The sequence below is a fragment of the Biomphalaria glabrata genome, chromosome 4, assembly GCF_947242115.1.
Source record: "Biomphalaria glabrata chromosome 4, xgBioGlab47.1, whole genome shotgun sequence".
Lineage (NCBI taxonomy): Eukaryota > Metazoa > Mollusca > Gastropoda > Planorbidae > Biomphalaria > Biomphalaria glabrata.
In genome coordinates this window covers 33,043,870-33,070,907 of record NC_074714.1, presented here as the reverse complement: position 1 = coordinate 33,070,907, position 27,038 = coordinate 33,043,870, and the positions used below count along the sequence as shown (strand labels likewise).

Genomic DNA, 27,038 nt, shown 5'->3' with positions numbered 1-27,038 from the left:
CTAAAATACTATTTGACGAGACAGAATGGAGGCTTAGGAGGAAATCAGTCACTTTTTCCTCTTCGTACTACCACCAAGATCAATACATTATGTCCCCTTTAACCATAAAGTGACAATGACAAAGCCAAGTGCTTAAAAGGAAACATAAACTAATTGGATACAATCACACTACAGATTTCCCTTTGTTTCGTTTAAATTTTTTTGGAAAATGTCTACAAGATAAGATAACTTAAATTCAGTTTGACTACAATTGACGGCGTTGTCAAACTAGTGGATATTAAATGAATTGTAATTTCTTGACCACTCATGTTTTATTTTTATTTTTTTGAAAATGACTACAAATTAGTAGAAATTAAATGAATTGTAATTTGTTGACCACTCATGTTTTATTTTTAATTTTTTGAAAATGACTACAAATTAGTAGATATTGAATGAATTGTAATTTCTTAACCACTATTGTTTTATTTTTATTTTTTGAAAATGACTACAAATTAGTAGATATTAAATGAATTTTAATTTCTTGACCACTCATGTTTTATTTTTATTTATTTATTTTTTGAAAATAACTACAAATTAGTAGATATTAAATGAATTGTAATTTCTTGACCACTCATGTTTTATTTTTATTTATTTTGAAAATGACTACAAATTAGTAGATATTAAATGAATTGTAATTTCTTGAAAAAAAAAAAAAAAAAGAAAAGAATAAGAGATTGAGCCTTTTCAAAACAATTAGATCGATTATAAGACATCAGTTAGGCCAGGGGAGGCGCGGTGGCTGAGCGGTAAAGCGCTTGGCTTATGAACCGGGGGTCCCGGGTTCGAATCCTGGTGAAGACTGGGATTTTCAACTTTAGAATCTTTGGGCGCCTCTGAGTCCACTCAGCTCTAAGGGTACCTGACATTAGTTGGGGAAAAGTATAGGCGGTTGGTCGTTGTGCTGGCTACATGACACCCTCGCTAATCGTAGGCCACAAAAACAGATGAACTTTACATCATCTGCCCTATAGACCACAAGGTCTAAAAGGGGAACTAGTTAGGCCAGGTTCACATCTAACTTTACATTCACTTACACCTATCCTTTGATTTGCTGGACCGTTGGGGCACTACGCAAGATCTGTTTACCTTCTTTCTCCATTCCTATCTCTCATTTGTCTTTGATATAATTTCTTTTGGATGTTCTTTCTGAAAATATTCAAGCCTGCCTGGGTGGACCTCTTCGGGGGCCGATTTTGAGTTTGTGTTTCCACACAAACTGTCTTTTGTAACCTTGTTTATTCTTGAATCTTGCGCATGGAACACTCACATAGAGTTTTGGCCGAATCCCCCAACACCCCAACAAAATTTTTATAATGTGTTACTTTGAATTAGAAAAGCCCCGCTTCTATCGAGCTCCCACACTGAAACACTTCTAGCCAGAGAATTGTAATATCACTTGTCCCCCGTCACCACCACTGATATTGTAATACTTCTACAAACAATCACTTCGGCTTCTTTATTGAATATTGAAGTATATCGTTTAAGCTCTATGATGCTTTTGGTCGGACCCTTTTTTGGTTATCCCCCTGGCAAAGTAACGGTCTCTCACCCAAGAATTCTATCACTTTGACAAAGTAAGGGTCTCTCACCCAAGAATTCTATCACTCTGACAAAGTAACGGTATTTCACCCAAGAATTCTATCACTTTGACAAAGTAAGGGTCTCTCACCCAAGAATTCTATCACTCTGACAAAGTAACGGTATTTCACCCAAGAATTCTATCACTTTGACAAAGTAAGGGTCTCTCACCCAAGAATTCTATCACTCTGACAAAGTAACGGTCTCTCACCCAAGAATTCTATCACTCTGACAAAGTAAGGGTCTCTCACCCAAGAACTATCACTTTGACAAAGTAACGGTATTTCACCCAAGAATTCTATCACTTTGACAAAGTAACGGTATTTCACCCAAGAATTCTATCACTCTGACAAAGTAACGGTCTCTCATCCAAGAATTCTATCACTCTGACAAAGTAACGGTCTCTCACCCAAGAATTCTATCACTCTGACAAAGTAACGGTCTCTCACCCAAGAATTCTATCACTCTGACAAAGTAACGGTCTCTCATCCAAGAATTCTATCACTCTGACAAAGTAACGGTCTCTCACCCAAGAATTCTATCACTCTGACAAAGTAACGGTATTTCACCCAAGAATTCTACCACTCTGACAAAGTAACGGTATTTCACCCAAGAATTCTATCACTTTGACAAAGTAAGGGTCTCTCACCCAAGAATTCTATCACTCTGACAAAGTAAGGGTCTCTCACCCAAGAATTCTATCACTCTGACAAAGTAAGGGTCTCTCACCCAAGAATTCTATCACTTTGACAAAGTAACGGTATTTCACCCAAGAATTCTATCACTCTGACAAAGTAACGGTCTCTCATCCAAGAATTCTATCACTCTGACAAAGTAACGGTCTCTCACCCAAGAATTCTATCACTCTGACAAAGTAACGGTCTCTCACCCAAGAATTCTATCACTCTGACAAAGTAACGGTCTCTCACCCAAGAATTCTATCACTCTGACAAAGTAAGGGTCCCTCACCCAAGAATTCTATCACTTTGACAAAGTAACGGTATTTCACCCAAGAATTCTATCACTTTGACAAAGTAACGGTATTTCACCCAAGAATTCTATCACTCTGACAAAGTAACGGTATTTCACCCAAGAATTCTATCACTCTGACAAAGTAACGGTCTCTCATCCAAGAATTCTATCACTCTGACAAAGTAACGGTCTCTCACCCAAGAATTCTATCACTCTGACAAAGTAACGGTCTCTCACCCAAGAATTCTATCACTCTGACAAAGTAACGGTCTCTCATCCAAGAATTCTATCACTCTGACAAAGTAACGGTCTCTCATCCAAGAATTCTATCACTCTGACAAAGTAACGGTATTTCACCCAAGAATTCTACCACTCTGACAAAGTAACGGTATTTCACCCAAGAATTCTATCACTTTGACAAAGTAACGGTCTCTCACCCAAGAATTCTATCACTCTGACAAAGTAACGGTATTTCACCCAAGAATTCTATCACTCTGACAAAGTAAGGGTCTCTCACCCAAGAATTCTATCACTCCGACAAAGTAAGGGTCTCTCACCCAAGAATTCTATCACTCTGACAAAGTAAGGGTCTCTCATCCAAGAATTCTATCACTCTGACAAAGTAAGGGTCTCTCACCCAAGAATTCTATCACTCTGACAAAGTAACGATCTCTCACCCAAGAATTCTATCACTTTGACAAAGTAACGGTCTCTCACCCAAGAATGCTATTTTTTTTTACCATTATTCTCAACACCCAAAATATTTTATTTTGCGTTTAAATTTTTTTACACACAAAATCACATATTGGGTCTAAATTGCGAATACAAAATCGCTTTAGTTCGATTTCACCTGTCCTGAAAATGGTTTAGTTGTTCTAGACCTAAGGCAAGTAATAAGAGGTCAAATGTTCGTATTGTGTCGTCCACGACAAGTGAAAAAATTAAAGATAGGTGAGTGGTGAGTAGTGTTTGAAAGAATGTCTCAGGGCCATTAGACATCTTTTATTAATTGATTACTTTAGTGGAAATCTATGGTTCCCACTATCACGTCTTCATCATCAAACGTCCTTTGAGTGAGAGAAACTTGATTTCATTGTGGTAGACATGCGCAAACATTATTAGATGCTTTAACAAAAAAAATACATAGATTATCAATTCTTGCGTTTTTTGCTGTTGTTTTTTTTTTTTATTTACACCGGAGGCCGACCACTTACCTATACTCGCCCCAACTACAAGTCTTCCAACAAGCAGCATTTCTGTACCATTGGCAACCCCCATGATACCTCCGCCTATGCTGAATACAACTCCTGAGATCATTATCGTCAACTGCAATGAGCCAATAAACCAAAACGTATATGTCCTCAATGCAAACAGTCAATAGGCCTACACTAGATTGACTTGTACTTAAAGGTAAGTGTTCACTGCGCACACCTCTGGAGAAAATGGGAACAAGTTAGTCCTTATGAATCTTGCAACTTCCCTTTCATAATATCTGCTCACTGTCCAGTAAACTGTTTAAGTAGGTCAGCTAATTTTGAGAATAAAATAATATTACGACATAAATCTCGCTGAAAAACAAAATGTCGGGTCCATACGTTGACCAGTTGTGTAAAGTTTGTCTATAAAATGTCGGGTCCATACGTTGACCAGTTGTGTAAAGTTTGTCTATAAAATGTCGGGTCCATACGTTGACCAGTCGTGTAAAGTTTGTCTATAAAATGTCGGGTCCATACGTTGACCAGTTGTGTAAAGTTTGTCTATAAGAAAAAAAAAGTATTCCGACTAGGGGGAAGAATGTTTCTAGACAGGTCCTTGTAAGAAATGGTCAAGATTTGTTGTAGTCCTTTGTTGATTACTGTCACTCAGGTCCATCTGTCCGTCCAGCGACCTTGTTGTAGTAATGCTAACATTTGTCTTCAATTGTGTGACAAACTTTCAAGGCATGAAACTTTGAATCACCTAAACATCGAGGTCGAGTTCCTTATGGAAACTAGTTGAAGATCCTGCGTTGAATTTGAGAGAAAATAAAGAATAGAGCTAACATTTTTTTCAACTCTGAAAACATAATGATCAATCATTCAATTGAAGTGTAGCGAAATCGTGGTTTTTTAAAATTAGTTTTTATTGTATTTTAATTAAATCATCCTCTTTATCTTAAAATTCCTTTCACAGGTAAAAGGGGGGGGGGGAGAGCATGTATTCAATAAAATCATGTCACACTGACCTTACGGCCTATTGTATCCGCGAGCGCACCAGAAACGAAAGAAAACATTGCAGCTGAAAAGATGGTGGAGGATACGATGAGTGAAATCCAGAGGTCCGTCAATGTGAACTGTTCGTCAATCAGGATCACAGCACCATTGATGATTCCTGAGGAGTTGAAACATAGTGATATAGCCATTACATAGTTACATAGTCACTTTGCATTAATATTACTCTTCATAAATATATAAATAGTACAAGATAAAAAATTATAAAGGGAGAAAAAGTTTGCATATCCAATTCTAAAAACAAGAAAAATATAAAAAAACATATAAAAAAAACAACAAAGTTTATATTAAGTGTAATTGTATGAATTAGTTTAGAGCAATCATGGGATTCAATTTTATAGACTAACAATAGACGAATCTAACGTAGACTAATTTGTGCCATTAAAAATATTTGAACCAATTGTTTTTGTTTAGCGCTATTTCATGATTTTAGCTTTCTCTCTGCGCTGCGATCCTAACACCGGTCTGGGAAAAGAAAGGGGTAAGAAAGGGGTATTTATGTGTGAAGGTTACCGTGATCGCTTTATAAATGCATAAAAAATTGTTCACTCATGGCTCAAGCCTCCTCAAGGGGACTAATTCAATTCTTACCACCACATCTGTCAAGTACGATTTCTTTCCCTTGTTCGATAGCAAACAAAATAATTAATTATCGATAGATAATTAATTTTTTAAATTTTTTTTTTATTCTTGTTTTGTTAGGTAGATGAAATAACTGTGCGGAATTCCAACTTGATATGAGATTGGGTGTATACACACCCTTTATCCGACAGATAGACAGAGTATGTTGATATAAGTTTTGTATTAAAATCTTCCATCCAGCCCGAGGCAGCCGTTGCACCAAAAGGGCCACAATACAAACCTAGAGGCGATGACGAAATCAAACTCTCAAAAGCACTATTCGTTTGTTGTTGTTGTTTTTTAGATCTAACCATGAAAGAGACGGACAGAATAAAACCCATACCAGCTCTTCTCTAACTGGAGCTCTTACTGGAGCTCTAAATTGTGCACTGGTTCTCTGAATTGAGTTTATGTAGGTAGGTAGACTATATTCCTACCAAGGCAAAAAGAAGAGCAAGTCTTGGATTGTGTAGGCCTAGTGTCTTAGTAGATGAAATGTGGACATCAGAGGACCTGTGTTCAATGTATACCGCGGTAGACTTCGGGGATCTCGAGCGCAGGTGGTATTTGTGCATAGAAAGAAATATATACCAGGTCTTCTATTGTTAAACCCTGATTAGACTAATAAAAGGTGGGAGAAATATGTATAAATGTTCGCTTTCGACACGTCATCATTGCGTTAAACTGTTTGAAACATAACTAATGTGTACACCTTAATAGTTTCAACATGGACACACAACACTAGGACATTACAACAATTGAACACACAACATAACAGTCAAACAGCAACACAATCTAGTTCTCTTCTTGTACTGTGAAGTTTACTCACACTGACCTGTGTCGTAACCCATCAGAAAGCCACTGACCTGTGTCGTAACCCATCAGAAAGCCACTGACCGTAGCACAGATCGCTAGACAGTAGATGACGCTTGGGTGTCTTCTGTCAGTGCCCGCACTAGTTTCATCGCCTTGCATGGTCAGTCACTGCATCCTGAAAGTAGAGTACTGATTCGTCTCTTTACCCAAAATACAGTCTATCATTTATTGAGTCACTGGTAGGTCTCTTTTTTTTTTTTGTTAGTGGTACGTCTGTCATTTATTTAGTCTGTAGTTTCAAGTTCTCTTAATAATACTTTTAATTGTATTTCAAATAATTCCCTGCAAAATCTATTTGTCTATATAGATGTTTTGACTAGCAGGGAAACTCAAACATTAAAGTACTAATTATAACTATTAAAAGGGTGCCAATAAATGTATACACCATTACATATATTTATTTATAAATCATGTAGATTTGAAGTCGTAAACAGAAATCATTTGAAGAAATAAAGTAAGTGTCGCAATTTTTTTTTGCATGATTCAAAAAAAAATGTGAGTGAACGGTACCAGCATAAATAAGACTATAAAACCAAGATCTCTATATCTAGTAGTGTCGCTAATAAGATCTATGACTGTAATTCTAGATCTAGTAGTGCCGCTACTAAGATCTCTAGTTCTAGCTCAACTAGTATCACTACCAAGATCTCTAGCTTTAGATCTAATTATTGTCACTTTGCTGTCGTTTATAACTGACAAGACTAGGTAACACCTCTGTTTGGGATCCCTCAAGAAAACAAAGTAACGAGAACAGAAACAAGTCGTGAAATTAGTGACCAATAAATACATTTAACTAGAATAGCAGCATTAGTAAAACCACTAAATTTATAGATATTTAAATATAGAAGACTACAAACCATAATTTACAAAGACAAAAACACAACCTAATAAAACACTCAAGCGTGGGACGGGTTGCCTGAATCAGCCAGGAAAACACATGACACGAGAGTAAATCTCCATTTGCCTGCACGACTAGATTGACTCATGGATACACGTAGGACGTCATTATCTTCTGCCAAGATTCTGTCAATTACAAGACAAGATACGAACGTTTAAGGCAATGAAGCTAATTAGCTTTCAAGTTTACAATTGTTTCCTTGGGTCTGTGACTTGGGCGAACCTACTGCACACTGTAGCTACTATTAGGCAAGGTCAAGTCACTATTCCCAGGTACTCAAAGTAAAACTGAAAGAACTGGTTGACCTGTCAACCACTGGGCAAGTCGTCACTTTTTCAATAGAATTCTCTGATACAACACACACATAGGCCTAGCTCTCTGATACAACACACACATAGGCCTAGCTCTCTGATACAACACACACATAGGCCTAGCTCTCTGATACAACACACACATAGGCCTAGCTCTCTGATACAACACACACATAGGCCTAGCTCTCTGATACAACACACACATAGGCCTAGCTCTCTGATACAACACACACATAGGCCTAGCTCTCTGATACAACACACACATAGGCCTAGCTCTCTGATACAACACACACACATAGGCCTAGCTATCTGATACAACACACACACATAGGCCTAGCTCTCTGATACAACACACACATAGGCCTAGCTATCTGATACAACACACACATAGGCCTAGCTCTCTGACATGTTCTTTGACTTGGAGTGAACAAAAGTATATTTAGTAACGTTGTTTTGTGGACTATGAATGTGTCCCTTGTCGACCAACACACCAATGAAACCAAAACGTCAGTCAGGCCTAATAGCTCATGTCATTTGCATGTCACAATAGTTCAATGACTGTATTATAACGTAACCATGACTTTTTTGTTTTACTATGTGAGCCACTATAGTGGTATGTTCCTTCATCAAACTAATCGTCTTCATAAACGTTTTAAATTGTTCTCAACATATTGGCTTCTGTTCAAAGAAACAATGTTTCGGAGAGTTCTCTCTCTTTTTATCGCTGTACCTCACGTGACCTGAGTGACCTGCAATCCAGTATAGGCCCTAGTCTTACTAAATGTATAGTCTATTACATGTACTACAGTCTATGCTTCAACCTTAGATCTAGGAATCTTGTTCTAAATTTACTTACAAATCTTAGAATCTTGGGGTGCCTTAGAGACCATGGACATGTTGCGCTTTTGACGTGACGTATCCATTTCATCTGTCTACCAAGTCTAGTTTATCAACAAAAATGTGTGTTTTTACCTACGAGAAGTCAAAGTGTGGCATTCACTATGAGGCTAGAACTCTTGTATAAATCTATATTGAAATCATGTTGCGTTGTTTGTTTTAGTGTAAGCGTATTTTAAACACTGTAATTTACACGTGATCTAAATGTCTCAGTCAACGAGTCTCAATGCTGCCATGTTTTCTTGACACATGACGTCATTACTTTCAGCGCTCATGGTAATTTAAAAGATCATTGAACTGTAAGAAATTGTTTTGTTGCATTTTTTTCTAGAGAAACTGGCAAGCAAACAAAAAAAATTTTTTTTTAGATATAAAAAAAACATACAATTTACTTTTAAAGCAAAAAAAAAAAGTTGTCTTTCATTCTACGATAAATATTACCATAATTTTGTCTAAAACCACAGTTTCTCACTGAACCATTGCATTTTAAATTTTTTTTTTTAAAGGTGATCAACTGCACTCGATAAGAGGCCTCTGGCAGTAGTAATGACACCAATCCATTTCATTAAGATTTTCAGTTATTTTGATTCTTACTTTATAAAGTACAGACGTTTCTTCTATGGTTTGTTGCTGAACATAAAAATTATATATGTGTCAGACGCGAATAGCCCAATTTTCATTAAAAGAAATTACAAAAGTCATTTCTCTATAGAAGTTACGAAGGCTATATAAAATACAACCACAGACCTATATATACTACAATAAATATAGGCTTTTGATTGCCAGTTACGATTTATTTAGGTAGGTGCTGTTTTACTATTACATACCAAGTATTAGAGTTTAGAAAAACCCAGGTTTCTTTCTTGTGCAACGCTATTAGCTAACACCTCATATCACCTCTCCATTAGTATATTTAGATCTATAATCTAATTCTAGTCAAGATCTATAGGCCTATATAAAAATCGAATAGATCTAGTAATAGTATAGATTCTATCTATAATAGCCTATGCCAGGGCTGGCGAACCTTTCTCAGTCCGAGTGCCAATTAATTTCAATTTAAAAACAATGAAGATTGTTGCGTGCCCAGTAGGTCTACTAGTGACGCCTCTATATAAAAGAAGTGCTACAGCCATGTCAGTAAGTTAACTGCATGCATAAAAACAGCTTAGTAACAACATTACTTGTTTATTCAATTTTATTATCCTGACCTACAGATTTGAAGTCTTAGGGCAGGTCAATCAGTGCGACTTCTGCTGTTGTGTGGTAGACGATAACAGTTTGATATCTGGTGTATACCGTGTATTCTTCAAAGTTACACACGCCGCACTTAGTTCATCGGTCAAGCAACTTCTGGCATCTGATTAATATAATTCATTGTAGAAAATAAAGATTCGCATGAGTAAGTAGACGAGAAAATTGACAGAATGGATGTTGCTACTTTTATCAGAGAATTGAAAGTTTTAGGCAGGTCATTCCAAACATGAAGAATCTCAGTTTCTGCTAATATCTGAGGTTCTAATAATCCATTTAACCGTTCACGTTCAATTAATTCAAGTCGTATTCGTAAGTTAATAAATTTCTATCTCCAAATTGCGCTGGACTGAAACTCAACAAGTTGCATTTCAAAGTCGTGTAATCCCATCCAAGAAAACATGGTCAAATCCAGAGTTTCTATTTGGATATTTTATAAATTTGGAGGTGTACTCGAATTTTCGAAATTGTTCAAAACGCATTGAAAATTGTTCAGCAGATGTGTCAATTATCTCTAAAAATAATCTTGTCTGATAATCTTTGCCGGTAGTATCATGAACTTTTAAATCATCATAAAATTTCTTCAGTTTGTTAAAATATTTTAATTCTTCCTTCTCTATGTCACGTTTGTAAATCTTCAACTTTTTCTCAAATGCTGTCAAGATGTCAAATGCCTGATCGACAGATTTTCCGAAACCTTGCAACTTCGTATTAAGTTCATTTAAATGGGATGAAAAATCGGTAAAAAACATTAGTCTGATAAGCCAGTCAATATTTGTCAATTCTGAACAATTTTGTTTGTTATCATCCATAAAGATTCGAATTTCATCAAGGCATTCCACAAACCGTTCCAGAACGTGACCTCGGCTTAGCCATCGTACGTTGTTGTACATTAATAAGCCAAAGTAACTGGACTGAACTTCATTTAGCAGCTGTTCAAATTTTCTCTAATTCAGTAATGAAGTTTACGGTTTCTGTTACACATTTCATAATGTCTTCAAGTTCCTTTAAGCCGTTTTTTAAACATAGGGCTTGTTGGTGAACAATGCAGTGAAAAGTTATTAGTGGGTGTCCAACATGTCCTGTAAACAAAGTAACGAAACCTGCATCTTTTCCAGTCATACTTGGAGCACCATCAGTTGTAACAGAAACTATTTTTTTTGAGATCTATACCTGCATTTCTGAGTTCAGTCACAACAGTTTGACATATATCTGCACCTGTTGTTGTCGTTGGTAAAGTTGCTAATTTTATTAGTTCTTCGTGTATTTTATTTTCTTTGCTATATTTGGCAATGATGGCCAGTCTAGCGGACGATGTCGCATCAGTACTTTCATCAAGGCAAATAGAATAGGCTTGACATGCATTAATATTCTTCTTTACTTGTTCTTGAATATTAACGTGCAATTTCATAACTCTCGCTTTAACCGTGTTTCGGCTTATTGGCAAATCCTTTATTCTCTGAATGACTTTATCCTTGTTTTGAAAGTCTTCAAACAAATAAGACGCACATTCTAACATTGCTTCCTTGTTATAATCACCGTCACTTAAAGGTTTTCCATGCTTAGCTATAGTTTTTGAAACTTCAAAACTTGCAGCCACTAAGTTAGAAGAACTTTTTAACAAAGCTTACAAAAGAACTGGATTGTGAAATCGCTTTTTTTAAACTCACGCGATATATGTTCTTTTTGCTCATCCTCGCTTTTGCCTAAAAGCCAGCTGTGATTGGACTCATAATGACGTTTTACTGATGATGTCCGACAAACAACACTTTCCAAATATATGGCACATAAGGCCTTGTTTTCTCTGTGAATCATTCCAAATCTTTCAGTCCACCACTCTTGAAAAGGTCTTCTTCATTTAGTTTTCTTTTTTTTAATTTTTGAGAATGACAGGTTATGGTAATTATTCTGATAAAAATTTATTGATGGTAACGCTAGCAATCGATGTAAGACCGACACGTTTTCAGTATCAACAAAATGGCGGAAGCTAAAAAGATCTCGTTCAAATACAAGAACTGTCTTGAAAAAAAATTATTATGCCCTATGCTCCCCAAATGAAACACAGTCGTATGAACAAATTATATGGAATATGATCCACTAGCGCTTCTTCCATATTATTTACAGTTCTCGGAATTAATTGAACGTTATTAATTATGGTAATTTGAGATATCCGTGATTTTTCCAAAAAAAAACAAATTTCTTAATATCATCGTCGTCGCGTGCCACACAAGATCGTTTCGCGTGCCACCTTGGGCACGCGTGCCATAGGTTCGCCAGCCCTAGCCTATGCTATGCCTATAATCAGTTTTTATTAGAAAAAAGCCAAGATATTAATAAAGACTAAAGTTTTTTTAATTATTAGATATAGACATAACACATAGATCTAATAATACTGTAATACGTTTACTATACTCTATACTTAATCTACTAAACTAGAGATCTATCTATAGATCTATCTATAATCTAGTCAATCTAGATCTATACAATATTCATTATAATACTTCTACTTACAATGACTTATTTAATAAGTTAGTACTTAGACTTATAGTTTATTAATAGATTTACTTTTCAATGCCTAGACCTAATAATAAAATTGCGAATGATGTCTATAATGACTATTATTTTTTTTTTTTAATAATAGGCCTACTAAATCTAGGTCTAGACTCTACTTAAATCTAGTCTAAAATAATGACTGTCTAAGACTCTAGATGATTGAGAAGTTCACATAGAGCTGTTTTTAATAATACGGCATGTTGGCTGAAAGTATATAAAGTGCTTTTTTTTTTAGTAAAAATAAAAAAGAGGCCCCGGTACTCATTGATAGATTGCCTAACTTTCAACTAATAATAAATTAACAATTAACGTTGAATTACAAGAAAAGTAACCATTTTTCCCGACATTGAAAAAAGGTGCCGGTACCCCGTACCGGTGCGTACCGTCACAAAAATATATGTATATCTCAATCTTCTTTCATTTTTTTTTTTTTTTTTTTTGCGGGGTTATTGCTACTTAATACCGGATCGATTTAAAAAGGGCCTAAGTATACAAGCAGGATTTCGAGCATTGGATAAATTTATTTTGTAAGTACAAAGTTTTATGGAAGAGGCAATATATTAGTTGTTTGAAGTTTGTAACTACTTAAATTCAGGCTAAAAATATCGAAGCCTACATTTTTACACTCATTTCTAAACAATTAGAAGAGATGTGTAGCTTAAAATGTGTAGCCTACATCTGCAAAAACACAAACTCAGTTAGACTTTCAAAACTATTAAAAGAAAAACTTAGTGATTATTTTTACTGTATAATTCTATTATTATTCCTTTTTAGAATTATGATATAAACAAAAATTTGCCATATGACTTTATCTAACAGAAAGAAAAAAAAACTTACGTCTATTTATGCGGTTATTTATAGTTACCTAGTAATATAAAATATATTGAACTAACACGTACATTCATCATAATGCAGCCATGCGATTTTTCGTTTATAAACATAGCATTATTTAGGACCAATATTTTACAAAGGCTGCTTGGAGAAATCAGGTATACCCATTAGGAGAAAAACGACCCCTTACTCAAGAAAAATTTAAGAAACTAGAACAGACACAAAATAAACAGTGACATTCATAACAAAATAATATTCAAAATTGATTAGAGTAACACCTTTTTAAGTAATCATTTAAAGTTTAAAATCACTACAATTTTTTTCAACAATTATTTTGTGTGTGAAATTGTGTATCGGAAAATGCCGGGTACATGAAATAAGCTAGTCCTAAAAAAACAACACAGATCTTGGGTAAAATACTCATCAAATAAAGTACTGTAAATGTGTAGTTTTACGCGCTAGTTTCAGGTCTTTTCTTTTTATAGCCTCTATCGGGTTTGATCACAACTACCCGTATTTTTGTGCAGAATTTTTTTTCTCTATCAGGCACACTTAAAATTATAGCATAATAATGTCACTTTAATTTAAAGAGAGAACTGAAAAATGCAAAGATATATAGGGAAAAAAGCGACTTCCGGCCCAATACTTTTTAATCAAAGAAACGAAACGGACTAGTCCAACAAACCCTATTAGAATCTTTCTAGTCTTGTCATTTTATCTACTGTTCCAGCAAAAATATAAATTGAGAAAAAACATGTAGATCTAGTCTTCATAAATAAAAATCCGATTGAATCGTATTGCTAATAGAAAGTGGTGGACATACAGATTAATTACCGGAAATATATAGCCCTTAGTGTTAACAAATGTCCTGCAAAAGAAGTTCGTGTCAGGTCGATAGGCAGCGCATTAGCCTCAAGAAAGAAAATATTGGACTCTTGATCTTATTGTTATAATTCCAAACTCACCCATAAAGGATTTAATGTCATGCGTACCAAAAAAAATTAATGTTAGGCCGGCCTTAGATAATTGAAGGCCATAAATGTAGTGAATTTAAAAATCCATTTAAAAAAAAAAAAAAAGCTTATCTCAGCGGGAAGAACTCGGTCCTTAAGACTATATCTTCCAATAATGTTCAAGCTATTGCCCTTATTTGATATCAAACAAAATATTTCATTACCAATAATTAATTGACTAATTGAGCATTTTCGTTTATTGATTCATGTTTTGTTAGGTGCAATTTAAAGTACCAACTTGATCGAAGATTGCTCGAGGGAGAAATTCCGTTAAACAATTAATGAAGGGGACTAAGCCCAACAAATGTAGCCATATGTGTGAATATTGAAGTATTCGTTTCCCTTGATGTAATTAAACAAAATAATTACCAGTAATTAATTGTCTAATTGGTTGCTCTTTTTTATTGATTCATGTCTTGTCTATGTCAATGAATAAGTGTGCGAAGTTTCAACTTGATCCGAGAATCGGTGTGGGAGAAAAAACGTGTTCACAATTTTACCAGACAGACAAACAGACAGACAGGGTGAGTTGATATAAGATTTGTCAAAATAAAAAAATAAACAGCGAAAAAAATAAACGCCATTTATTTACTACAACAGCCACTTTGGACAAAAGTTTTTTTTTTATTTCGTCCATAAAAAAATGTTTTCAGACCTGTGCGAGGTCCCAACCAATCGGAGGCCCTATGCCTTAGGCCGGCCCTGATGATGTACAGTTATTTAACTAAGACCGTATGAACATACAGCAGGACAAACAGACTGCACGTTTCTAACAAACTCCTTCATGAACAGTTCTGTTTGTTCATTCAATGTTCATTCAAGGCTGTTCAAACGAAAAGCTTCCGAAGATTTGTGAATTTCTTTTTTTTTGGTCAATGCGTTTGTGCTTGTTGATTCAGTGGCCGCACAATAGATAACATAACTATTCTCCAGTGACTCGGTGGAAGTTATTATAATCACTGAGAATAATGAGAATAAGATAAGATAAGATGTTCCACACGAGGGATTGCGCTTAATATATTCAGTTGTAGAGCCATTATTTACATTTTGCATAAATTAAAATGTAGACCTGGTTTTTAAGTTTGTCTTTTTTGTCCTCCTTTGAGAGATTTTGTCTTCTTTCTGTCCTCCTTTGAGAGGTTTTGTCTTCTTTCTGTCCTCCTTTGAGAGGTTTTGTCTTCTTTCTGTCCTCCTTTGAGAGGTTTTGTCTTCTTTCTGTCCTCCTTTGAGAGGTTTTGTCTTCTTTCTGTCCTCCTTTGAGAGGTTTTGTCTTCTTTCTGTCCTCCTTTGAGAGGTTTTGTCTTCTTTCTGTCCTCCTTTGAGAGGTTTTGTCTTCTTTCTGTCCTCCTTTGAGAGGTTTTGTCTTCTTTCTGTCCTCCTTTGTGAGGTTTTGTCTTCTATCTTTCCTCCTTTGAGAGGTTTTGTCTTCTATCTTTCCTCCTTTGTGAGGTTTTGTCTTCTATCTTTCCTCCTTTGAGAGGTTTTGTCCTCGTTCTGTTATCCATTAAAGAAGTAGGTGTCTGGTAGTCCTAATACCTCTAGACCACGTCAAAGTGAAGAGAAGATTTGTGAGACAAGCTATTCACAGTCAGATGTTCTCAACCTACGAAGTGAAACGAAATTTATCGGGGTTTCTATAAAGTCTAAATAAGCTCAACTAATACAATGTTCTGTTGGAAAGAGTTCTATAATGAAGTATATTCCAATCAAAAGTAAGTCAAGACACGAGACAGTCTCCCGTGTGTTTTCTTTGTCTAATGAAGAGAAAAGAAAATGACGTGTTCTCAAATATCGATCACATTTCAAGAAGATCGATGACCAGGCACGCGTACCAGTTTTTTTTTTTTTGTTTTCCCTCTTTCTGTGTTCTATTGTGCATCCTCTCTCCGGTTGCTCGGTACAAGTCTGGGTTTATTGAAACAAGCAGACACATGGATCGTCCAGCAACACTGGTTATGTAGTTTCACAGACAGGAGAGTGATGTTCAAAGTTTGTTGCTATGGTGAGCGAAATGGTTTCCCGGTAAGCTTTAGCATGTAGAAAAATGAGCTTAGTTTTCATGTTGTTTTTTTTTTTTTTGTTTGTTTGTTTGTTGTTGTTTTCTTTGTTTTTTTGTTGTCTTGTTTTAAATCTAAAGAGCTCTGATATTTTTTTTTAATGTTGACCTACAGCGGTCCACGTGATCTAATGTGTGGCACTTAAGAATACATTACAAATAGACATATACAACACATCTCCATACGTAGACACACCTTCATATACACCCCCACGAGTAGGGCCTTCACTACACGTTTATAGCCTCAATAGGGCCACACTAGGCTCTACTTGTATCTCATTATTTTAAATCAAACTCGACTCACATTGTAGGCCTACTTTTCATTTGAAAACAAATAAATCGAAGATTCCTGAACAATTTTCTGACAGACGAAATCTAGATCTATTAAAAGTAGATAAAAAGTTCCCCGTGCGGTCTAAAGGGCAGATAATGTAAATATCATCTGTTTCTTTGGCCAACGGTTAACGAGCAGGGTGTTATGTGATTAGCACAACGACCAACAGTTTTTACTTTCCCCAATTTAAGTCAGGTACCCATTAGAGTTGGGTAGACTCGGGGCGCCCTAAAAATCCCGAAATTTAAAGTCCCCGTCTTCACCGAGATTTGAACACAAGACCCCATGTTCGGAAGCCAAGCGCTTTACCACTCAGCCACTGTGCCCCCAAATATAAATCTATTAGCTAGGAAAATTTGTTGTTGTTGTTTTTTTTTTTTCAATTTTTTTTTAAATTTAGACCTAAAATTATATGACGCTAAATGTTAACGATTATCATTTGGTTCTGTTCACATGTACTGATATAGAGGTAATAGAGGCTCGGTCGTTCTTCATAGCTTCACACGAGCAATGTAAGGAGCTTTTAAATTTTGGTTTCAGTATGATATTCAACTTTTCTAGGATTCTAAGACAACACGAAATCTCTCACACGTCATTAGAAAGAATGTTTTCTTAGAGTGAATCTTGTCATGCAGGTGACTCTTACACATTGGTTGTTTCATGTAATGACATCATTATACATATAACAATCTATAAACACCTACTCCATTACTTAGGACGTAACTTTGTGAAACACTAATTTTGCGACACCTCGCAACATTATCTATTATGTATAAGCGAAGATACCACTCATTCAATGATTCACTCATCCACTGATTCACTGATTCACTGATCACGAAATCTCTTGACTCGCTTCTATTTTGAACTTATGGCGTAACTTAGTGAAGCAATAATTTAACACCACCTCGTAACATAGTACGCTTCTATTTTGAACTTATGGCGTAACTTAGTGAAGCAATAATTTAACACCACCTCGTAACATAGTACGCTTCTATTTTGAACTTATGGCGTAACTTAGTGAAGCAATAATTAAACACCACCTCGTAACATAGTACGCTTCTATTTTGAACTTATGGCGTAACTTAGTGAAGCAATAATTTAACACCACCTCGTAACATAGTACGCTTCTATTTTGAACTTATGGCGTAACTTAGTGAAGCAATAATTAAACACCACCTCGTAACATAGTACGCTTCTATTTTGAACGACAAAAATAGTGCACTTAAATAGACTTCATTACAATAATAGTGCACTTAAATTGACTTCATTACAAAAATAGTGCACTTAAATTGACTTCATTACAAAAATAGTGCACTTAAATAGACTTCATTACAAAAATAGTGCACTTAAATTGACTTCATTACAAAAATAGTGCACTTAAATAGACTTCATTACAAAAATAGTGCACTTAAATTGACTTCATTACAAAAATAGTGCACTTAAATAGACTTCATTACAAAAATAGTGCACTTAAATAGACTTCATTACAAAATAGTGCACTTAAATAGACTTCATTACAAAAATAGTACACTTAAATTGACTTCATTACAATAATAGTGCACTTAAATTGACTTCATTTCTGAGATATCACTTCTCGAGAAGGACTTGCATTTGTAGCTCAGTCATTATTAATTTTGACTAAACTCACAAATATCGCATGCTAGATGATTGATATAGCTATGGCTTAGAAATATTGAAATGTGCATTCACTTGCATTCACTGCATTCATTTGCTATTCACTTTATTCAGTTCTTGCTGAATGGTCTTTGTCTATCTTGGGAAGACGCGTTCGTAAAATAAATATCTGTTCACAAACAGGCTTGTTTTGTTTTTCAAACAAATGTGTGAGGAAAATAAGGATCATGGGAATGGAAAGAACTGCGGGTTATACACACACATTACGTGCTCATTGCACACCAGGCACACACACACACTATTACACCCACACTACACACTTCGTAGATTTCACATTTCTTCACTTTAATTTTTCAGATTAGAAATCTGAGCTCAAGAAAATGAGTCTTCAACAACTTCTCGATGCAAACTGGACATTGGGACCAAGCAGTGGTCAAGCCTTGCTAGTCCAGAGTTCTGATGACATAAATATGTTAAAGGCTCGTGTAGGTGTCAACTACAGAAAAGTCAAACTGTAATTTAATGTATTTTATGATTTTAAAAAAAGCTGCACTTTTTTTTTTTTGAAAGTCCTAAATTTATGGCTCATAGACTACGGCCTACATAAACACATACATTGATTTGTGCAACACAGCCGCGTTGGTTTTTTTTAACACGATGTTTAATGAAGATAATGTTATTAAAAATAAAAATTGGATGCATTGTATCCCTAAATCAAATGCGACTTAATTGGGGTATGGCTTATATTCGAGAATACACGGTAATATTGAGTCTATTGAACATACGATAAGAGATAGACGATTAGCTGATGTGACGGAACACAATTCTTAATCACTCTGTGTAGTAAGAGAAAGAGGCGTGGTAGTTGTTGCCCCTTGGTTTACCATTATAAAGTGTTAAACAGTATTGAAGTATTCTACTTCCATAGGTTATAAACATGAACTTTTCCCACCCTCCTTGTTTGAAAATAGTAACGAATTAACTTGATATACTTGTATTTATTGTGCCCACATTGTTCATTATCAATGAATGACTATTTTACTTGGCCTTCACTATTCTCTAGTTATTCTCTAGTTATGGAGTGTTATATCGTTATAACATATTTGTTTCTGACTAAAAAGTGAACTTGAAATGTTTGACTTCATTGGAACAGAAAGATTTCAACCATCTGGTCTACACGACCTCTCGCCGTCACCGTTATGAAATGACCCGATCTCTTCCAAGTGTATTAACTTCATCAACAGACCAAGGCATCAGGTGAGAACTAAGTCTGATAGGTAACCCTGATAGGTAACCCTGATAAGTCTGATAGGTAACCCTGATAAGTCTGATAGGTAACCCTGATAGGTAACCCTGATAAGTCTGATAGGTAACCCTGATAGGTAAACCCTGATAAGTCTGATAGGTAACCCTGATAGGTCTGATAGGTAACCCTGATAGGTAACCCTGATAAGTCTGATAGGTAACCCTGATAAGTCTGATAGGTAACCCTGATAGGTAACCCTGATAGGTAACCCTGATAAGTCTGATAGGTAACCCTGATAAGTCTGATAGGTAACCCTGATAAGTAACCCTGATAGGTAACCCTGATAAGTCTGATAGATAACCCTGATAGGTAACCCTGATAAGTCTGATAGGTAACCCTGATAAGTCTGATAGGTAACCCTGATAGGTAACCCTGATAAGCAAAACGTAGAATCCCATCACGCCCCTAAATAATGTTTCAAATGAAAGGTAATTTAAAACAAAAGAAAATGCGTCACATAAATGAAGCATTGCTTAACATGGCACAGTTCAACAAGTCAAAAAACTTCTTCTGAACATCTTGATCTATCAAAGTGTTAAGGATTGCTATGCTTGATGATCACAAAGATTAAAGGAGCCTATGATTTAACGCAGCTTAGTTACAGTCTACTTTTGATAATTGTTTCATGTTACTTGCTACCGACGTCAATCTTTACAAATTAAGACTACTAAAACATATCTTCAACATCGAAGCAAACAGTTGCTATTCAGTTGTTAAGTATTTCTGAACATTTCTTTGGAGTTCAACTATCCAATTTGAAACTGACATTAATATTACTTACTTGTTGTTTTTTATAAAGTGTCAGAATGACCGACTCGTCTCTAATCATGTATGTTGTTCTTTGAAGTGTAAATAACAGGCGCAGTACCAGGCGAAAGTAAGCCACAGACAAAAGAGAATATTTTAATTATCATTACAAAACTTAGTGAGGTCTAGAGAAGCTTAAATACTCCCTCCCAAAGCCCTGAACATGTCTCCGTACAAGTTAAAAGCATGTGGCTTCCCAGAGACGTGTCCAAACAAAATTCGGCGTGTCTGGGAGAGCCAAAAGAATACGAGCCACTGAATCCTCGACATGGATGATTGCCCGTCTTGCTCTGGACTAGAATAGCTTGTTCAGGACTGGGTTGCCTTCACCACGGGAAGATTAAGTCAGGGCGATGCATATCATCCCAATCTCCATGGGCTTCTTGAGATTTGTTCCTACACTCCAACCATTTCTCTACTTGTCTTTTGAATGAAGGCTCACATTTTGATGGCATTATCCTTCCCTACAGGCCAGAGTTTTCAATTGTAGGCATATTGTCAGTCTCGCATATGACCTGTCATCAGGGTTCCGTAGCGTTGGCCTACATTATGGACCATCAGAGTTTATTTTGTCAGATTCTTTAAGGCCGCTATGTCACAAACAAATGCGGAAGGTATAAGAAAAATAACAAAATGTCACAAATAATGTTTCTAGAGAACGTACAATGATGTAGATGTTGACATTTTTTTAAAACTGTTTCAGATTTGATGGTCGTAAGGCGATCGTTTTTCTCAGAAGACACAGTGAAGGTCATCTTGGTGTGGGTATCCAGGGAGGTCAAGAGTTTAACTCCCCTGTTGTTGTATCTGTACCAGGAGAACAGGGCCAGTCTCGGGTATTACACTATTTACACTTAGGCAATGTAATAGATCGAGATGTTAAACTTCATTTCCATTTCAACAGTTTATCTCATTCAGCTAAAGTTCTATTATCACCAAACAGTGTTTAATTATTATTTCGCTCAACTGAAGTTGTATTTCTCCAGGGCTTACGTATTGGGGACAAGATCCTAAACGTCAATGGCTATGACTTCAGAAACATCACTCACGCTGAAGCAGTGATGGTCATCCAGTCTGCATGGAATGTCCTTATGTTGGTGGAGCACCAGGACAACTCTATACATAAACAAGCACGTAGTGGTAAGTTTGTTTGTTTTTTGACAAGGTTCCCTTCTAGTGAAACACTGATACCGGTACAATCTACAATTCAATCGGTATATAATACTGTAAGCTTAAATTTAAACAATAACACTCTTCAGCACTAAGAGTTCATAAAGTCTGAAATTCAAACTTTTATCAGTGTACTTCATACTTTCCTTTTGAAATGTACCATCTGCAAGTCTTAGTTCAAAAAAAAAGTATATATCCTTACTGAATGGTAAAGAATGTCAGCAGGCAAGATTCAAACTTTGGACCAGCATAGAGACAGTCATTAGTGTCTACCATTTAGATGGGCAGTCATCTTGAATCATTGCCATTAGAAACCAATTTTCTTTACTTGAATTCCAAACGTAACCAAATTATTTGATTACAGATTTACAGTTGATGTCACTTTACAAAAATCTTATAGATCTATCAGGATGCTGAATTATGTTTTTCTTCTTTGGGTTCAATTAAGATTTTTTTCTTCATTTTGTGTGTTCTTAGAATTAAGTCTAAGACGACCAGTAGGCCAACATCAAGAGCTTGATCTATTTATTTACCCATCAAAGAATGGCAAACTTGGATGTGGTGTCACCAGGTAGGCCCCAAGTACAGATTGATTTATTTCTGATTTTTTTGTCAGAGGGTTTACAGTTAACTAGAACAATATCTGAGATGTCCAGCACAGGGGTTTGCAGATCAGGAAGCTCTCCATAGAGTTTTTCTTCTAGGTTTTTGGAACCAGTGTCCTGGTGTAGTCTCTATAGACTTTGTTTCTTTGAATATTTGTCACTACATCTGTGTCTTTGGGACTGATGTTTTCAGACACATAGTCCTGCAAAGGGACAATTTATCTCAACAGACATTAAGGGCTATAGGATTTTATTTTTCCTTGCCATAAAAAAAATCTAGCTTTGAAATAAAATGCTGGCAGATTAAATCACTTTTTCAAATAAGGCTAGTCATCAAAAAAGAGATACAGCCACCATTATGATTGTTACAATTAACACTAAGCATTGTCTCTTTAAGTGTAAAGATAAAAAAATATTTACAGCCCAGATTTTTTCAAATCTAAAGGTAATATTTCAGAGTTCAGTTAGAAATTCAGTAAGAGAGACATTCAGCTGAAACTATATTCCTTCCAGAGATACTAAAGGTAACTTAAAGATAGTGACATTAGATCAAGACTCCCCAGCAAGCAGGGCAGGTCTACACATTGATGATTGTCTAGTTCAGGTCAGTATTGGAGTTGGACATTTTTTACTCTAAGTGTATGGATACTTACAAGATGTCAGGTTTACTGAAACACTACAGCATGACACATACAAATATCCTATTCCCATTGACATATAGACCTTTTTTTTTTTCAAAGAGAACAAAGATTAACACATAATTCAAGTAATGTTTAGGTCAGTGAGTTAAGTTCTAGTTTCTATAATACCAGTACCAAAAATGTTTCAACACTAATTTCAATACATTTAATTAAATGGGGATTTCATTACAAGTTTAATTAAATGGGGATTTCATTACAAGTTCAATTGATGGATTTCACTACATTGGTTATATTATAACAATAAAGATTTGTATTTTTGTAAATAGTGTTTTACCCAAGTGTCGACTACCTCTGTTGTATAGATTGAAGGTATTCCAGTGTCTACACTCAGTGACCAACAAGTCTTTGCCTTAATTCAAAATGTCAAGAGAATAGGCATCAAAGTGAACAGACAAAGCAGTAAGTTATGCTCCAAATCTCTAGTCAGTAGATGACATCTCTAGTCATGTACCAGTATACTTAGACTAAATGTAGTGGGATAATATTTTAATTTTGAATTAGACATTGCAGATTTATTAAAAAGATAAAATAAGATAAACATAATTATCTCCCATGCAGGTCATCATCTTGATCAACTAGAAAAGTAAGTTAATTTGTAATAAAATGCTTTGATTTACTTTAGTAATACTTTTACTTTTTCTCATGACATAATGCATATATTTTATATGACCCTGTCAAGAAGTTCTAGAGCATAAACAACTTTAGGTGTAGTACCTTTTTTTTTTTTTTTTTTTTTACACAAAATACATGAACATTTAATCAGAAAATCTATGTTATGATCATTGGTGCACATAGTAGTACATAGTAAATAACGCTACAAAAAAGCAAAACCTGCAAGCCTTAACAAAGTGCCTAGAACAACTCTTAGGTTATTGATCCCACCAAATGCAGCCGTCTAACGGCCTGCACAGAAGTTTTTTTTCTGATAACAAAAAAAAAATGTGCTTGTTTTATCTTACAGGCTCGTTCAAACATCGTTTGCCAATCTTAGTATGATGTAACTTTACATGATGATACTTTGTCTAAAGTAAAATGATGTACTAACATTTCATTTAAGTAAGAAAACCTAAGTATGGTTGACTGTTAGGGATACAAGTTGAAAAAGCCTAAAGACTAAACACATTGTTTTGCTGGAGTATATATATAACCTACTTTTGGCAGCAGTCCTAAGACTTGTGTTGTTTCTACACTCTACTCTATCTAGTGGTTATGTTAGGTCCTAAAAATTTAGCTAGCTAAATTATTTAAGCTCATATCTTATTTCAGCAAAGTAGGCAAGCTGTCCATATCAAATGAATCACCTCAAAGCCTTCTGCAGTTTTGGTCTTCCACACCGAGAAACTACACAAGCAATTGTGAAACCAAAGAACAGGGCATGAAAGCTCATGGTCATTCAAGAACTTGTTCCAAATCTTTATTCAACAATTTAAGTTGACAAATCTAGTCATTTAGCTGTTCCCACATTTCTATTCATTTTGTATATATATATATATATATATTGTACATTAAACTTTTAATTATAAATTTTTAATCAATAAATATTTATCTAGGAAATATATGAAAAAGTTTTCCAATTTTTCTCCATTGCTCTTCACAATTTTGTGTTCACTGTCTATTAAGTTTGATAATTTACAGATGTGTACATGATCTTCAGTTTGTGCCATAACAAAACAAAAATCTACAGCAAGGTTTGGCAACAAGCATGCCACGTGTCACATGTGGTTTGCCAAATGTTTCCACGGGGCCCAGTGACTATTCCACAAACACAAAAAATATCACACTACTTTTTACAAATTTAAAAACAAGATGGAAATTAATAATTAATACAATAATTACTACAATTACTTATTAGACAGTTCTACCGGTTTTAGAAAACATATTATCTGTTTAATGTTCAAGCTAATCCAAGTGTTATGAATGACAAACTAGCTGCACATCATTTTAAAACAAAAAGATCTAAATTCAAGAAGTGTACAAGTTGTAATGAGTTTTAAATTGATAATTTTTTTAGGGGATGAATTTCTGACAATGTACATCTGCTTATATTTTACAAGGCATAACTAATTGTTTTGAAACCTATGAACTAGCTGTCTCTGTTTGAAGATGTTTATCTAAGTTTGGCATTGGGATACTTTGGATATTAGCACACAGTTGATGGGGCTTACAATCTGTGCAACCACCCAAAATGGACTTGTGTCAAAGCCAATTCGTCACTATTAATTCTAGCTCACCTATAGTATTACACTGCATCATCATTCAACCTTAAAAGTAAATTTCCTAACCACAATGAAGTTTGGTGGTTTACGTAAGGAAAGTTCTTACTTTTTTACTCAGAGATACAGATTCTCATAAATGAACCCTCATATGGTCCTAGGCTATTGGAGTTGGCATTAATGTCAAATTGCAGGGCAAGAAAAAACTACTGCAAAAATGCCTCAGTGAAGTCTTTGAAGCTTGTGGTAATAAATTGTTACTAAGATACTGACTCATTTGAGGGTAGTGTGGTCAGTGCTTACATTTTATTAGGCCAGTGTTTCCCAAACTATGTACCACAAAACCCTAGTGTTTCGTAAGGCCTGAATAGGTGTTTCACAAACTACTGGAATAATTAACGAGTTGACCACCATGTGAATTAACATCTCTTAAAAAAAAAAAGCAAAAGTGTTCCGCTAAATAATCAGAATGTATAAAGTGTTCCATTAAGAAAAAAGTTTGGGAAACACTGTATTAGGCTATACAAATACTGCAAAATGAATTCTCAGCTAATTTTTTCATGCTTATCATTGCTTATGACGCTAAATTATTATGAATCAGCTTACAATTCATAGTGAACAAATTGAACTTGCGCAAGAATAAGTTGTTGTGTTTACTGATGAGCATGTGCATCAACAACTGACAATTGCAACATTTGGTTTTCTAGCTGACATTACAACTTTGCAAATAAAATAAACCAGCAGAAATTACACTTATTAACATTATTATCTATTTGTGAATTGCGTTAAAAAAATGTTTATCATCAAACTCTCAAGTGAATGAGACTCAAATACTCTCTTGCAAAATCCTTGGAAAATAAACCTGAGATGTATTTGCCCCATACAGGCCAAGAGAATGTGGCTTCCTACACAAAAAAATTATGAAAGCTGTCATTTTATTTTTATACAGAATTTGTAGATAATTTTTACTCAATCTGTCTGGTAAACAGTTTGTACACCTTATTTCTTTCACACCCAATCTCAGATCAAGAAAATTTTAGCAAAATTATTTCTTGCACCTGACAATAAATAAAACAAAAAATCAATTTAAAAAAAAAAGATCAATTAGTTCATTAACTATTTTAGACTTATTTGACCTGTCTCCTCAAAGATGTCACTGGCAATGTCTGAATCCTCTTCCCACCTGGTGTCCACTCTGAGGTCCTCCATGAAAGTATGGCACCAAATTGATACAAGGACATAACTGTTTGCAGTTTCCTCATATTCCTCTTGGTATGCGTAATTCATTGTTAGAGGACATGTCCTCTACTGGTAATTATTTTGTTTGGTACGGGACAAGGGAAAAAAATTGTATTTGACATGTGGTGGTATAAGGTGAATTAGTCTCCTTGTGGAAGCTTGAGACCTTAATGAACAAGTTTTTTTTTATCTATTTAAAAAAGCTTTCACTGTAACATTCACCCACATACCCCTTCTTTACTTTTCCTTTTCCAACTGGTTCAGACAAGTGATAGGATCATAGTGCATTGAGACAAGTGATAGGATCATAGTGCATTGAGACAAGTGATAGGATCATAGAGCATTGAGACAAGTGATAGGATCATAGTGCATTGAGACAAGTGATAGGATCATAGTGCATTGAGACAAGTGATAGGATCATAGTGCATTGAGACAAGTGATAGGATCATAGAGCATTGAGACAAGTGATAGGATCATAGTGCATTGAGACAAGTGATAGGATCATAGTGCATTGAGAAAGCTAAAAGCTTAAAATTGCACTAAACAAAAACAATTGGTACTGGTAAAAATATTTCTAATTGCACATATTTATTATTGTTTATAATGAACAGAAATGTTCGCTGTAAATACTAAAACTTTTGAAATATTAAAAGGTACACTTATACTTTCCTACTTATGTACTGAGTATACTAACTATAGAATTTAATAGTAAAAAATGTGTGTCATTGTTTCAGATATTGTAGCAAAGTGTCTTGCAGCCCAAATGATGCTTCTATTAATTTTGTGGCCCACCAGTTTAAAGGTTGTTGACCCCTGATCTGATGATCTGAGTCAAACCATAGCCATTCAAGCATTTGAACAA

At 35.2% G+C, this 27,038-nt stretch overlaps 2 protein-coding genes across 5 annotated transcripts in view; one reads left to right on the top strand and one right to left on the bottom strand.

Moving 5' to 3' along the window:
* LOC106052400 (proton myo-inositol cotransporter-like) overlaps positions 1–6,471 on the bottom strand; it is a 43,705-nt gene extending 37,234 nt beyond the window's left edge. Inside the window, exons 1-3 of one of the 2 annotated variants that reach the window (XM_056026976.1) lie at positions 6,347–6,471; positions 4,814–4,959; positions 3,804–3,915 (exon numbers count right to left, since the gene is read on the bottom strand). In XM_056026976.1, coding sequence (XP_055882951.1) covers positions 3,804–3,915; positions 4,814–4,959; positions 6,347–6,455 — 367 coding nt within the window. In that variant the 5' untranslated portion in view covers positions 6,456–6,471. Of the gene's footprint in view, positions 1–3,803; positions 3,916–4,813; positions 4,960–6,315 lie in introns of both variants that reach the window. The other variant, XM_056026977.1, reaches the window with a different exon arrangement.
* On the top strand, positions 6,408–27,003 carry LOC106072344 (protein lin-7 homolog C-like). 3 transcript variants are annotated; one of them, XM_056026984.1, is made up of 10 exons: positions 6,408–6,535; positions 18,493–18,620; positions 19,289–19,392; positions 20,952–21,084; positions 21,235–21,388; positions 21,896–21,989; positions 22,537–22,627; positions 23,027–23,123; positions 23,283–23,307; positions 23,991–24,272. In XM_056026984.1, exons 2-10 carry the CDS (start codon positions 18,516–18,518, stop codon positions 24,157–24,159), a joined length of 972 nt encoding a protein of 323 aa, XP_055882959.1. In that variant the 5' UTR covers positions 6,408–6,535; positions 18,493–18,515; the 3' UTR covers positions 24,160–24,272. The 3 variants fall into 3 exon arrangements, with proteins under 3 accessions (XP_055882959.1, XP_055882960.1, XP_055882958.1); XM_056026985.1 differs by lacking the exons at positions 6,408–6,535; positions 23,991–24,272 and adding exons at positions 16,001–16,132; positions 26,911–27,003; XM_056026983.1 differs by lacking the exon at positions 6,408–6,535 and adding an exon at positions 16,003–16,132.
* The last annotated feature ends 35 nt before the right edge of the window (positions 27,004–27,038 follow it).

What these genes read in the sequence shown, in the direction of transcription:
- LOC106072344 (XM_056026984.1), top strand. Translation starts at nt 18,516, where the DNA reads ATGAGTCTTCAACAACTTCTCGATGCAAACTGGACATTGGGACCAAGC. An exon ending in ACATAAACAAGCACGTAGTG is followed by an intron (nt 21,389 to 21,895) that starts GTAAGTTTGTTT and finishes GTGTGTTCTTAG; the next exon opens with AATTAAGTCTAAGACGACCA. An exon ending in CATCTTGATCAACTAGAAAA is followed by an intron (nt 23,308 to 23,990) that starts GTAAGTTAATTT and finishes ATCTTATTTCAG; the next exon opens with CAAAGTAGGCAAGCTGTCCA.